The sequence below is a fragment of the Brassica napus genome, unplaced genomic scaffold, assembly GCF_020379485.1.
Source record: "Brassica napus cultivar Da-Ae unplaced genomic scaffold, Da-Ae ScsIHWf_1386;HRSCAF=1966, whole genome shotgun sequence".
Lineage (NCBI taxonomy): Eukaryota > Viridiplantae > Streptophyta > Magnoliopsida > Brassicales > Brassicaceae > Brassica > Brassica napus.
This window is the reverse complement of record NW_026014803.1, coordinates 1-15,226: the sequence shown is the minus strand read 5'-3', so window position 1 is coordinate 15,226 and position 15,226 is coordinate 1. Positions and strand designations below refer to the sequence as shown.

Below are 15,226 nucleotides of genomic sequence, written 5' to 3'. Positions count from 1 at the left end.
TGAATATGATCATTGAAAAATGTTTTAGTAGAAGCGAAAGCCGGGACATTTGTATTTCGGGCCAACATCAATTACAATGGGCTTGAGCTTGTTGGCCCAAATACTTTCTGGCCTATTCTATTTTCTTCTTTTTAAAAAATGAAATACGAAATGCCAGTTTATGAACACCAAACATTTCACTTAGAATATTAATCAAGGGAGAGATTTATAAGTTGACAGCTAAATAAATGGCGAAGAAAATGTTTTGTTGCCTCCTCAAGACAACATAAAACAGAAGCAAAGAGTATCAAACTGATACTGTATCAACTTATTAATTCTTTTTTATCAGAGTTGAGACTGAAGATTTGAGATTGTTTAGTGAAATTCATCAAGCGCTTTTCTTCACCTCAGCAGCCTTAATGATGTCGATAAACTCAGGCTGCAAAAAGCAGCAATTGAAAGAAGAAGAAAACACATTAGATAATGGTTTTGATTGAAACAAACTAAAGAAAAAACACAATATAATGTACCTTTAGAGAAGCACCACCGACCAAGAAACCATCAACATCGGCTTGACCACCTAGCTCCTTGCAGTTACCACCATTGACAGATCCTGAAAGTTTATTTACTTAATCAAGCTTAGAATCAAAGAGACTTTGTGGAGGCATTTGGTTAAAATCAAAGTATTGTATTATTCTTTACCTCATATAGATGATGCGGGTTGTAGCAGCGACATCAGCGCTCACGTTCTTTGCAAGCCACTTCCTTAGCTCATCATGTACCTGTGTCCATCAACGAAAAAGAATATTGGTATTCATATAAAGTCATGACGATAAGAAACAATGCTTCGATAATAAACTTACTTCCTGAGCTTGGGCGGGGGCTAGCGACCTTTCCGGTTCCAATGGCCCACACTGGCTCATAGGCTATGACAACATTTGACCAGTTCGACACTCGATCTGTGATTACCAACAAAAGGAAGTTCTATGTTAGAAAAAAAGTCACCATGTACTGCCTCACTAAAGTATTTCTTTACAGTTAGGAGATAAACACTAACAGATAAGACAAAGTCACCATGTATACTGCCTTACTAAAGCAGTTATACACTTAGAGCGAGTAGAAACGATAACTAATATCACAGTAACAGGCCACTAGTGTCAAAGAGAACTATAACTAAAATAGTGACAAGGAGAGTGTTTGACAATATAAATACCAGCAATAGCTTTGGTCTGGGCAGCCACAACATCCATGGTCGACCCTGCCTCCCGCTGCTCAAGAGTCTCACCCACACAAGCAATCACTTTCAAACCTTGAGCAAGAGCATAGGCAACCTTGTCTCCAACAAACTACAAATGAAGGATAGAAGTAAAATATCAAAATCATAGCCACTACAATCCAAATGGCAGTCACGAAAGACCACCAGCCTCGTTTGATTCATTGAGGAGTGCCCTCCTTTCAGAGTGACCAAGGATAACCCATGGGATGTCCAAGTTCACAAGCATCTCAGCACTGCACACACAAAGTACAGAAGGCATAAGAGACAAGATACAACATGAAGCAAGACAAAGAAGAGCAACTTCAACACAATCTAATGCAACTTCAAAAAACCAAATATATTTCACATAAAACCCAATAGTAATTTTTTTAAAAAAAGAAGAGTTTGTAGTGGAAATCAGTGGCTAGAGAATCTCACCTAACTTCACCAGTGAAGGCACCTCCTTTCTTGACCCAGCAATTCTGTGCCGCAACATGAAGTCAGGCCTCAATATGCTCTTAACCAGAGGAAGGAACACATAGGGAGGGCTAACCACAACCTCTGCATTTTGAAAAGCTTCCAGTAAGTTATTACCCCAATAACAAGGATAGAGTTATTGCTTTAAATATCACATAAAAACCAAAGCATATTGCATATATGAAAAAACAAAATTAGCCAATAACAACTACTTGACAGATTTGAACATACATGCATATAATCTTTCGCATTCCCAAATTCATGTGAGAAATACGTTTTTAAAGCATAAAAGCAATTCATAAACTCTTCTAATTAGTTATTAACGAGTCATGTTCAAGATCAGAGGTTTATAGACATGCAAAAAAAAGCAGATAACCTTATATTTCAATGATTCTATCAAAAGTAAATGAGATGCTGAACATACCAACGACATCCTGGGAAGGAACTTGAGCTTCGTTAAGAGTGTTGACAATCTTCTTCACCTCCTCAGCAGTTCCGTTCTACATTTCATTCAAAAATTCACAACATAGCCATCATAAGAATCTCTCTCTAATCCAAATCCTAGCCGCGAGACACAATATCAATCTCAACATGATTAAAACATTTAATAGCCAACAGCTTCCATGCTCAGATTGGATCAAAAGTATCGAATCAACAAATCTCAACCATCGGAATCAGATTCACATAGCAAGGATCTCAAATTTCAAAAATCAATCGAGCCAAGCGATGAACAAAACCTTAAACACGATTTTAAGATCGGCGAAGAAACAAACAGATTCGCGACGAGATACTAAAGAAATACACAAAATAAGATTAGGGCGGAGAGAAGATAGCTTACGCATTTCCAGTTGCCTCCGACGAAGAACTTTCGAGCCATCTTTCTCAAACGAAGATCGGGAGTAGTCACAGAAAACGACGATGAAGATTTAGATCTCGAGTGTTTCAGTGGGCGCTGAGTGGATAACTCACGCAGGGGTCACTCATATATAAATTAAAAAATATTACTCACAGTATCTGAGTAAGGAAATGACGATCGTGTCTAGTTGTTGAAGAATATTCTCCGGGGGACCTAAGGAAAGAGGAGGGTAATAAAGTAACTTATCACTGAGGAGGGACGTGTTGCTCAAGGCCTGGTTGGTGGGGAGTATAGACGGCGTCGTGGAGAGTGCTGCTATGATAAAGTCTTAGAATATGTCCATCAATAAGAACCCCATTATGGGTTCTAACCAATAAATTAGTAATAAATATAGTGATTTGAAAGGTTTAGAACTTTATTAATTTAATTTAATTTTTTCTAATCCAATGGGTAGAACCTCGTTGAGTTCTTAAATTTTTTTTTTTTAAAGTAGAATGAGCACACAATACGACTAGACAAAATACAAAATATGAAAATACACAAGCTTATGAGTGAGCGAAACATACCAATGTCATGTCTTGGCTTCTTCTGTCACATGTATTCGCTTCACCTGCAACGGCATAAAGAGACAGCTCAGTACATGTCAAATACAAATGCAGTTCAGATGAAGACTTAGAAAAAGCATATGGACCTGTTAGTAATGCCACCGAAAAAACAGCTGTCTTAATTGCGTGTCACTGCCAACATTCATATGCTTTGCATCAGGGCAATGCTTGGAGGCCCAGCTACTGAACCAAGAAACCATTTCTTCGCCTTCAGTTGTTTCTTCACCTGCAACGGCATAAAGAGACACAAAACAGAAAGATATGAAACATGAGCATAAAGAGACACAATGCTAATCAATGTCTACACCTAAAACAAAACAACCAGAAAACTAGTGCAATCACTTCACCGCAACTCAAACTAATGCCAATCACTTCACCGCAACTAACACAAACCATTACACTAAATTCTATTTAATTCCAAACCTAACCGATATCACATTCTCTTAAAAGAAAAGTATACTAACCTCTTCCCAAATGATGCTTTGATGATGGTGAATACGGTTCTGACAGAGAGTGTGTTCCCTGGCTCCATCCCACAGCTTGATCACTGATTGATTCCACTAATTACCTGAAGAAAACAAGCAAGGAAAATGATGTTTGAAATTAGTAAAACATATATTATGATGGAGATGATTAAACAATGCTAACTAACCAGTATTGGCTTTGACCAAGCGAGAAGGGCTCCGGATAATCCTTACGAAATGCAGTCCACAGGAGTCCCTGAGACAAAAGAATAGTATCAAAGCCTATGAACTCAATAGACACTTTTCTAACAACTTGAGAATCAGAGGATCGTTGTTTCAATAAAGACTCAAATTTTCAGATTGAAACGTTAACTTTTCTATCTTAGAGATGTTGTGAAACTATCATTCAATCAAAATCAGCATACCTGAAACTTCAAAGGCTGTGGCACCTTTGATACTGGCGGAACTCAAAGCAATGGTTTCTCCAGGAGTCATAGAACGAGCCCAATCGAATCAATCCCATCTCCGTTCGTGACTAAAACGATTGGTCTTCAGTCATCGATCTCCTCCTTCGCTGCAACAGAAGTAGACAGAGGCTCATCCTCCGCGGATCGATCGCTGCGATGTGGGAGACGAAGAAGAAAGTTGGAGAAGAGAGCGGGTCTAACGAGGAAAGAGAGAAGCCCTGCGTTTTTTGTATGGATGTTCTTCAGAAGATTCATCAACGGACTAGAGAGAAGATGGAGAGATCGATGACTGAAGAAGAATAGATTTCGCCAGACCTTCGGAGAGAGAAAGAGGATTAATCAGGCACGGTCCAATAACAAACTGCCACATAAAGGTTTCTTACAAGCTCTAGAAAGCCCACTTTAAGCAGCGGTTCTTTCTTTTTGCTTTTTTGGGCCTTTTTCATTTTTTTTTCTTTTTGTTAAAAAACTTGTGCCCCCCAATGGAGCTGGTTAGCCCACTAGACGCATCAAATAATAAATCAGGCCCTCTAACAATTTTTCATCATTTATTTTGGTTTCTCCAAATTTCTAAAATTATTTTCATTCTGAATTCATCGAAAATTATAATTTTTTGTACATTTTGATATCTTTGCCTGTGTACGAGCGTCCTGAGCGCTGAGGCTATTTTCCAGTAGATATTCGTAATAAGTAAGTTATTAAAGCTATTAATAACTAACTTTAACTGACAAAACATATTATTAGTTCTCGTTCGTTTTGGTTTCTCCAAATTTCTAAAAGTTATTGTTGTTGTTAATCTGAATTATATATTTTGGTTACCTTCGTACATGTCTGCTTCTGACGTTATCTCGTGAATCGCTGAGTCTGTTCAGCGTTAATCGATACGTTCTTCTACTACTACTTCTACATAAGATAAATCTTAATAAGAAGTTGATTTCAAAACTATTAAAACTTTAACTGACAAAACATTTTATTCATATTTATTAGTTCATCATTCGTTTTGGTTTCTCCAAATTTATAAGAAGTTATTTGTTGTTCTGAAATCTGAATTATATATTTTGGTTACCTTTATGTCTGACGTTGTGAAGTGTGGTGTGAGGCGTTCCACTGAGGCTATTTCTACAGAGGATAAATCTTAATAAGAAGTTGATTTAAAAAACTATTAAAACTTTAACTGACAAAACTAAATTTTGATCGGCGTTTTGAATTTCTTCCTTTGTAAGTCTTATATAAATGTGTTGAATATTTTTAAGTTCATGTTATATATATATATATAGAAAATTGAACTTTCATTTTTATGTAAGTACAATAAGTTAAATTAACAAACCATTATATCATTCTATTCATAACAATGTCGACGTGAATACTTATCATATATTCTCTACGTTTAAACTTACAAATATTTATCATATTTTACATTACAAAAGATGACATGTTAAATAACATGATTGAAAGAAATGAGAAATACAAAATAAAAGACGAAAATAGCAACACCAGTTATGGTTTATTTGGTGTTTACATCAATACTACTATTAAAACTTAAAATAGAAGTTAGGAAGACTTACCAATACAATCTAGTGTTTGAAAAAGTTCATGTCAAATAGTTTTTTTTTTTTTGATCGACTGTTTTTCGTAGCTATTCCAGTGAAATAAATTTGTGACATTAAATTGATCACGATTAGATCTAACCGAGAGAATAAATAAATATGAATGTGAAGATAATTAATATACCATAAGATTTATAGATGAGACAATATTTAGTTCACAATAAAAATCTGAAGAAAATGAAGAGTGACCAAATCATAGTCGATCTGCAAGGAAGGAATCATTATGATAGTTCATCTGCACATAAACCAAAACAAGAATCAGCAAACCAAAAAAATATATATATAAAATCTTAACATTCAAAATAAATTAAAATTACTAAATTAAAAGCCTCAAATAGTTAACATCATAAAATCCAGTCACTTTTGTTTTTCTGCTGTGAATGTCTTATATATAGTAAATCGGTAAATTTTTTCTAAATAATCTAGCTTTCACGATAAGCTTTGAAATATAATATTCTTTAATAAATTCTCTAAAAATCTTATGCTTATAAGATAAGATTATTTTTGGAATTTCTTGTTAGTAAAGTTAAATAGAATATATCGTGAATTGATTGCCCAAGAATTTTGTTGAAAGATTTGATTATAATATATAAACTAGATTTTGACCCGCGCTTTCAAAGCGCGGGTTTATTATTATTATTTTTTCAATTGACAATATTTTGTAAATGTCATATTTTCCTATATTTGTGTTTGTATTTTATAAAAGATTAAAAATTTTATCTTTATTTATCGATTTCATTTTAAATGACTATTTATGTTAAAAAAAATAAACTTTATTTTTTAATGAATTAAGTTGGTATAACTCTGATAAATTAATTTTATTATGGGGTTAATATTTTAATTAAAAAATTATATACTTTTAATAAAGATTTATAATTTTCAATAAAAAAATTCAATTATTTTTATGAATGCTTAAATTATATTAAGAAAAGAAAAAAAATAATAATTAAGAATAGTCGAAAAAAAATTATTTGAACTTGGACTCAATGGCCCAAAGGAAAAAAAAAAGTGAGAATTGAATCTGATTTTTTAATAGGCCCAAATGGCCCAAGAGAGATTTGATTTGGGCTGGATCCAAAAATAATGACCCAATATAGATTTGTTATTAATATTACTTAATTGCCCTTAATGAAACATGCAATGTTAGTGAAGGAAACATGCCCCTAAGGTAATTATGACAATAGGATCCTGCTTTAATAGTATAGATAATAAATGCATGAAATTAAGAGATAAGATATCTTCATTTGATTGCAACAGATTTTTGACTGACATGTTCCTCTACATATGCTTAAATATAATATATATTATATATATATATATATATATATATATATATATATATAAGACAAAAATCTAGAGAGTGGACTAAAACATTTTTAAATATAATAGTAAACTTTAATTATTGAATATAAGAAGTTATTTAAATATTAAATATATATACTCATGATCTGATTGCAACAGATCTTCGGTGGACATCTCAATATAAATATTCAAATAATAAATCATAAATAATGAATAGTTATATTGATATTTTTTAGTTTTGGTGAATATTAAAATTATTTTTAAAAATTTTGCTACCATTCATAACCGGTTTCTGTAGATTAGTCAAAATAGATCAAACATATTAATGGTTTTGATATTTTGCATTTGTTTATAAATGTTAAATCACCATTAAATATTAACTATTCATTTTAATGCGATTTATTTAAATATGTATATATTCTGTTGAAATATTTCCTAATTTAATTGTTTGGTTGAAATCTTACAATACTAAAAGTTCTTGAGCTAGAGCTCTAAGAGTGTCCACATATGCAATTTAATTCCAGCCAATCAAATTGTTTTAAGATGTCATGTCAGCTTTGACCAATTGGGTTAAAGACCCACTTTGCCCATGGGTTAACTGGTCCAAACCAAATGGGTGTTGGGCTGGCCCAAAAACTTAATTTCTAGGGTTTAGAGAATTTGGAAAAAATCAATCAGAAATAATTTTTCCCGATTCTTTTCTTCTCTCTCGCGATTCTTTCTGCAACCAACGATTTTCTCCTCCCAGATTTCTCTTCGTTTACTGTTCTTGTGTTCATCAATCCATACGATTCTCTCTTCCCTCCCATCGATTCCCTTCTTCATTTCTCTACAATTTCAGGTATGATTCGATTTTAGCTCTGATCTCGCGATTTCTCTACTTTCTGTGTTGTGGGTGTTGTGGGTTTTGTGGATGATAATCTCGTTTCCATTGTTTCCATTGTTTACTCTAGTTCTGATGATGATGATGAATCGTTTAGAATATTGTTTTGTTTTGGGTTCAGAAACGATGCACACTTGAGATTTGGTTTTGGGTTGACGTGTATTGTATTTCTCTTTAAATGCAGGTTTCGTTTCTGCTCGGAGTCATCCCTGTCTTCATAGCATGGATATACTCAGAGTTTCTGGAGTACAAGAGGTCTTCATTGCACTCTAAAGTGTATGTATTTGGGGAATATTCTTTGAATTGTGTACTTATTTATACAGCTCTCTTGTTATGTGTGTGTAACTTGATAGTTATTTTTACCTGTTACTTGCAGTCATTCAGATAATAGTTTGGTTATGGCCTTTTAACTTTGCTTTGTGATTCTTTGCTGGTTGTTTGTGTAGGTTATTGAGTTAGACTGTAGCAAAGCAATACTCTGCTCGGCAAAGGATACCTCCACCTCCTGAAACTGCAAAAAACCCTTCAGAGCCTTAATCTTTGACAGGTATCTACTAGCTTTAGAACAAAACTCAGAGAAGAATCAAGCTTTGGTGATCTTTGTCATGTTCTCTGGTAGATTTAATATGTATTTGCTTGTGTGTGGGATATTTTGGGAAATGAATCAGGAGGTGGAATGGGAAATAATTTGAGAATTTTGATAAAAATTTTGATAAAAATTTCAAAAGCCTGTGCGGGTAACATTTTGATAAAAATGAGGACCATTGCTTGCTCCACTACAGACTTTGTATTCCAAATCTATAAAGTATGTATAGGTGTGGGAAATCACCTTGTAACCAGTCGTTTTGATTACCATATATAGGCCACTATTTGTTATTCATTTTAAGTGATTATGTTTTCTAATTCCAAAAAACTTACTATCAGATCAGAGATGGTCCTGAGCATAATCAAAGTGAAACATTGGCATAAAACCCTCAAATTTTTTTAAAAAATTATGGAAAAAAATTCTTTCTCTGAGTTGTGTCTTGCTCTTAAAGACTGCATTAATCAAAAGCTTTTATATGTTTAGCCTCTTTGCTGCATCACGTTTTGCTTTTTTTTTTTTATATAAAAAAAGTGGATAACTATATTTCTTAACGTGTAGGTTTTGTGTGTCTGTGACTTAGAAACACAATATATAAGTCTTTTAGTTTACTTGTACTCAGAAAATGGAAGCTATAGACTTGAACGATGATGGTCAGAATGATGTGATGGATGAAGATATAGAGGATCATGAAGTTTTAGAGGATTCAGAGGCTAACGGAGGCACACAACCGAGACAAGTTCAGTCCCGCCGTAAAGTCTCAAGGTGCTGGAGAAAGTTTACTATACTTGGAGGAAGGCTGTCTGATGGTACAACTAAGATCAGATGCAAACCTCTGTAGAAGGTTTTACTTCTTGAATCTTCGCAGGAATGGAACCTCAACTCTGACTCGTCATATGAAGGTATGTCCAAAAGCTGTTGGAACACCTAGAAGTAGTCCTAAGAATGTGGATATGATGGTGTTTCGTGAGATGATAGATATGGCCATTATTGAGCATGATCTTCCTTACAAGTTTGTAGAGTATAAGAGGATTAGAATGGCTTTTACTTATGCTAATTCCAGTATTGAGTAGTGGAGTAGAAACACAGCAGCTTCTGATGTGTTGAGATTTATGAGAATGAAAAGCAGAAACTTAGGAAAATCTTAAATGATTTTCCTAGTAGAGTTTGTTTAACAACAGATCTTTGGAGGGCTATCACGATTGAAGGCTATCTCTGCTTGACTGCACACTACATCGATGAAGATTGGAATTTGCAAGCTAAAATATTGGCTTTCACGGCTTTTCCTCCGCCTCATTCGGGAATAGTCATTGCTGTGAAGTTGATTGAGCTGCTGAAGGAGTGGGGACTGGAAAAGAAGGTCTTCTGTCTCACTGTAGACAACGCTTCTTCGAATGATAGCATGCAGAGTATCATGAAGAGACAGATGCACAAAGATCTGGTCTGCGGTGGCGAGTTCTTCCATGTACGATGTTCAGCTCACATCCTTAATCTTATTGTTCAAGACGGCTTGGCAGTGATTGGAGGAGCTTTGCAGAAAATCAGGGAGAGTGTCAAGTTCGTTAGAGGATCAGAAGTAGAGAAATAATGTTTCAAAATTGTGTAGAGACATTGGGGATTGAGGGTGATGAAGGTATGGTCTTAGATGTAAGTACACGCTGGAATTCTACTTTCCTAATGCTTGATAGAGCTATAAAGTTCAAGCAGGCACTAGGTAACTTGGCGGATGCAGAAGCGAGTTATGTGAGTTTTCCCTCATATTCTAAGTGGAGGAGAGCAGAAAAATTTGTGAGCTTCTAAGGCCATTTTCTGAAATTACAGATTTGATTTCTGGTTCTTCATACCCAACATCAAATCTGTATTTCAATGAAGTTTGGAAAATTGAGTGTTGGTTGAGAGCTCATGCGAATTTCAGTGATCCTATCATTTGTGAAATGGTGAAGTGTATGAAGCTCAAGTTTGATAAATACTGGGAAGAGTACAGCGATATCCTTGCAATTGCTGCTGTTTTTGATCCAAGACTGAAATTTGCCTACTTGGAATATTGTTTCTCAGTTTTAAATCAGCCTAGTTGTAAGAGAAGATTGGCTCATGTGCGTTCAAAGATCTATAAACTATTTGGAGCTTACAAGAAAAACCAGAGAACCAGTAGTGCTGCATGTTCACAAGTAGAAACACAAGATGTTCCAGCCGGTTATGGTGTAAGTTCTGTTCTGGAGTTATTTCTGATAAGTGTTATTACCTTTTGATATCATATAAGTGATGATTAATCTGTTTTTTTCAGGGATTCTATGCCTTTTTTTCTCAGAAAGCTATTGGTAGCGGAAAGTCTACTCTTGATATATACTTGGATGAGCCATTGCTCGACATGGCCGCTTACAAGAAACTGAATGTGTTACATTACTGGAGAGACAACTCAGCTCGGTTCAAAGAGTTGGCAGTAATGGCTCGAGAGGTTCTGAGTATACCAATAACGACAGTGGCATCGGAATCTTCATTTAGTATAGGTAGTAGAGTTCTTAACAAGTATAGGAGCTGTCTACTACCTACTAATGTTCAAGCTTTAGTGTGCACAAGGAACTGGTTAAAAGGATTTCCTGAAATTGGTAAGTGTTGGTTATAATTTATTCATATAATAATTGCTTCAGAATCTTCATGGGATTATTTTTTGGTAGGTGATGAGTCTGTTGAAAAGATAGAAGAGGAGAAAGAAGAAGAAGAGAAAGAGAAGGAGAAAGAAGAAGAGAGTGGAGAATCTATAGACTTGAATTGAGGTACTGATCTTGTACTTTTGGATAAGATATTGAAATGTTCTAGCTATTGATCAGTCTTGCAAGTAACTCATTTGAGTTTGTGGGTTTAGTTTGTGGGTTTAGTATTGAGTTAGTATAGAAAGGAACTTGACTAACTCACACTGATCTTGTTATCTTTGTTCACACTGAGCTTTTATTCTTTTGCTTGTGACAAGCCAATTTAGTGAGTGCAAGACAGGAAAAAAAAAAAACAAGCGTTGACGTTGAATATATTCTTGTGTGTTACTTATCAAATCCATTTAGAAGTTGGGAGAGAGTGAGAAAATCAAGCGTTGACGTTGAGTATATTCTTGTGTGTTTACTTATCAAATCACATCCTTTTACGAACAGGTATTAGAGCAAGAAAGTCAACAATATTTGGGGATCAATATGTGCATTTCAACGTCAGCATCCCTACGTAAGTCTCAATACAACACAGTTATTTTGCTTGAAATGTTAATGCTTGTGTTGATGTCTCTGCCCTTACATACAAGTTATGAGAATCATTGAATAACTCCAAGTTGCTATCTTTTTTCCTTCTTGCAGGCTGAAGACAAGTAAAGAAGCTGGAAGCTGGAGCAAAGTGAATCATGATATCAGAGTTATAACTTTTTTTTTACATAAAACAGAGAGTTATGAAAAACTGAAGTCTATTGAATTTAATTTACATCACATTTGTATTCAGAAATTTCAATGACATTAAAATTGAGTTTAGATTGAGATTATACAAATTTTCTATAATTTTTAATTTCTATAAGTATATAAGTTTGTAAATTGAGTTTACAATAATTGATTATGAACAAAATTGAGCTAATTTTTAAAAAGAATAATAATGGGTGGTCTTGGGTATTTCCAATGGGTATGGGCTAACTTGGGTGTGGGTGTTTTGGGTATGGGAATAAATGGGGTGGAGTGTTTTGGGTATGGGTGTTAAATGGCCCAACTGTACACACCCATTTGGGTGTGGGCCGCCCAACTTGACATCCCTAGAGGAGGGACGTGTTGCTCAAGGCCTGGTTGGTGGGCGTATAGACGGCGTGGAGAGTGCTGCTATGATAAAGTCTTAGAACATGTCCATCAATAAGAACCCCTTATGGGTTCTAACCAATAAATTAGTAATAAATATAGTGATTTGAAAGGTTTAGAACTTTTATTATCAATTTAATTTTTTCTAATCCAATGGTAGAACCTCGTTGAGTTCTTAAATTTTTTTTTTTAAAGTAGAGTAGAATGAGCACACAATACGACTAGACAAAATACAAAATACCAAGGTTTTGAAAACCGGACCGGACCGGCCGGTCGGACCGGTTCGACCGTGACTCGTTAAGTAAGCCGAGTCCGGTTCGGTTCAAAACCCGGATTAGATAAAAACCAGAAAAATCGGTTCAGAACCGGCAAAACCAGTAACCCGGGTCGACACTAAAATCCGGTTCTAGTACATTTTAAATTTTAATTAGGGTTTTATATTAGGCTAATCCTTGATAATACTTAATAGCCGTTCTTTTTTTAATAATTTCTCCAAAAAAAACCCCAAACATCTTCTCTTTGTCTCTCGTACACCATCCTCTCATCATCTGAATTTTCCATGGTTATAAGATTTTGGGACTGCACAATTGTAAGAAAAAGTAAATATCGTTTGATTCACTGATTCTCTTTAACCGCAAGATTTGATATAACAATATTAATGTATTATTCTTTTGTTCAACGTTCAGTACATCAAAAAGATGACATAGCTTGGAGACATGTAACAGAACGCACTGAGCAGAATGGAAAGAGAAATTTGATTTGTGACTTTTGTCGGAAAGAGAGCGGAGGTGGAGGACATTAAGATGAAATGATACCACTGAATAAGTTTGAGATATTTTATCATTCTTCAACAGATTTTTTTAAATTAATTTGTCATGTATTCATTTAGTTCATTATGTATTCAAGATTCAATTGTTCTATTTCTATTTTGATACTATTTATAGATATTATTCATTAGATGATTATATATATGATTATATATATATATATAATAAATAAAAAACCCGGCTCGACCGGTTGAACCGGTCAGACCAGTGAACCAGTGAGTACGCCGAGTCGGTATCCGGTCCGGTTTTTAAAACATTGCAAAATACACAAGCTTATGAGTGAGCGAAACATACCAATGTCATGTCTTGGCTTCTTCTGTCACATGTATTCGCTTCACCTGCAACGGCATAAAGAGACAGCTCAGTACATGTCAAATACAAATGCAGTTCAGATGAAGACTTAGAAGAAGCATATGGACCTGTTAGTAATGCCACCGAAAAACAGCTGTCTTAATTGTGTGTCACTGCCAACATTCATATGCTTTGCATCAGGGCAATGCTTGGAGGCCCAGCTACTGAACCAAGAAACCATTTCTTCGCCTTCAGTTGTTTCTTCACCTGCAACGGCATAAAGAGACACAAAACAGAAAGATATGAAACATGAGCATAAAGAGACACAATGCTAATCAATGTCTACACCTAAAACAAAAACAACCAGAAAACTAGTGCAATCACTTCACCGCAACTCAAACTAATGTCAATCACTTCACCGCAACTAACACAAACCATTACACTAAATTCTATTTAATTCCAAACCTAACCGATATCACATTCTCTTAAAGAAAAGTATACTAACCTCTTCCCAAATGATGCTTTGATGATGGTGAATACGGTTCTGACAGAGAGTGTGTTCCCTGGCTCCAGCCCACAGCTTGATCACTGATTGATTCCACTAATTACCTGAAGAAAACAAGCAAGGAAAATGATGTTTGAAATTAGTAATAACATATTTATGATGGAGATGATTAAACAATGCTAACTAACCAGTATTGGCTTTGACCAAGCGAGAAGGGCTCCGGATAATCCTTACGAAATGCAGTCCACAGGAGTCCCTGAGACAAAAGAATAGTATCAAAGCCTATGAACTCAATAGACACTTTTCTAACAACTTGAGAATCAGAGGATCGTTGTTTCAATAAAGACTCAAATTTTCAGATTGAAACGTTAACTTTCTATCTTAGAGATGTTGTGAAACTATCATTCAATCAAAATCAGCATACCTGAAACTTCAAAGGCTGTGGCACCTTTGATACTGGCGGAACACAAAGCAATGGTTTCTCCAGGAGTCATAGAACGAGCCCAATCGAATCAATCCCATCTCCGTTCGTGACTAAAACGATTGGTCTTCAGTCATCGATCTCCTCCTTCGCTGCAACAGAAGTAGACAGAGGCTCATCCTCCGCGGATCGATCGCTGCGATGTGGGAGACGAAGAAGAAAGTTGGAGAGAGAGCGGGTCTAACGGAGGAAAGAGAGAAGCCCTGCGTTTTTTGTATGGATGTTCTTCAGAAGATTCATCAACGGACTAGAGAGAAGATGGAGAGATCGATGACTGAAGAAGAATAGATTTCGCCAGACCTTCGACGAAGGAGAGAAGGAGAGAAAGAGGAATTAATGCACGGTCCAATAACAAACTGCCACATAAAGGTTTCTTACAAGCTCTAGAAAGCCCACTTTAAGCAGCGGTTCTTTCTTTGCTTTTTGGGCCTTTTTCATTTTTTTTTTCCTTTTTGTTAAAAACTTGTGCGAAGAGCCCCCCAATGGAGCTGGTCTTAGCCCACTAAGACGCATCAAATAATAAACCAGGCCCTCTAACAATTTTCATCATTTATTTGGTTTCTCCAAATTTCTAAAAGTTATTTGTCATTCTGAAATCCGATTATAGATTTGGTTACCTTGTACATGTCTGCATCTGACCTGCCAAACGGTGTGAGGCGTTCCGCTGAGCTATTTCTACAGAGGATAAATCTTATAAGAAGTTGATTTCAAAAGCTATTAAAACTTTAACTGACAAAACATATTTATTAGTTCATCGTCGTTTTGGTTTCTCCAAATTTATAAAAGTTATTTGTTGTTCTGAAATCTGAATTATAATTTTGGTTAC

General features: G+C 35.2%; 1 protein-coding gene and 3 long non-coding RNA genes across 5 annotated transcripts; 1 reads left to right on the top strand and 3 right to left on the bottom strand.

Annotated features, from left to right (window-relative positions):
* Positions 1-204: 204 nt before the first annotated feature.
* Positions 205-2,765, bottom strand: LOC106357590 (triosephosphate isomerase, cytosolic). The gene is given in 11 exon segments (XM_048771968.1): positions 205-418; positions 510-598; positions 689-761; positions 843-860; positions 862-938; positions 1,193-1,325; positions 1,404-1,488; positions 1,673-1,730; positions 1,733-1,795; positions 2,136-2,211; positions 2,550-2,765. Coding segments are annotated over 11 exon segments (762 nt in total). The 5' UTR covers positions 2,589-2,765; the 3' UTR covers positions 205-367.
* Positions 2,766-3,289: 524 nt separating this feature from the next.
* Positions 3,290-4,282, bottom strand: LOC125597202. Its single transcript, XR_007331557.1, has 4 exons — positions 4,062-4,282; positions 3,825-3,892; positions 3,637-3,740; positions 3,290-3,398 (listed from the first exon to the last, which is right to left on the bottom strand). It is a non-coding gene; the product is annotated as an uncharacterized LOC125597202 (long non-coding RNA).
* Positions 4,283-7,680: 3,398 nt separating this feature from the next.
* Positions 7,681-11,886, top strand: LOC125597203. 2 transcript variants are annotated; one of them, XR_007331559.1, is made up of 6 exons: positions 7,681-7,853; positions 8,080-8,171; positions 8,342-8,442; positions 11,154-11,252; positions 11,622-11,688; positions 11,817-11,886. It is a non-coding gene; the product is annotated as an uncharacterized LOC125597203 (long non-coding RNA). The 2 variants fall into 2 exon arrangements; XR_007331558.1 differs by lacking the exon at positions 7,681-7,853 and having other exon boundaries at positions 7,929-8,171.
* A 1,473-nt stretch (positions 11,887-13,359) lies between these two features.
* On the bottom strand, positions 13,360-14,270 carry LOC125597201. Its single transcript, XR_007331556.1, has 4 exons — positions 14,108-14,270; positions 13,920-14,023; positions 13,543-13,681; positions 13,360-13,461 (listed from the first exon to the last, which is right to left on the bottom strand). It is a non-coding gene; the product is annotated as an uncharacterized LOC125597201 (long non-coding RNA).
* Positions 14,271-15,226: the final 956 nt, after the last annotated feature.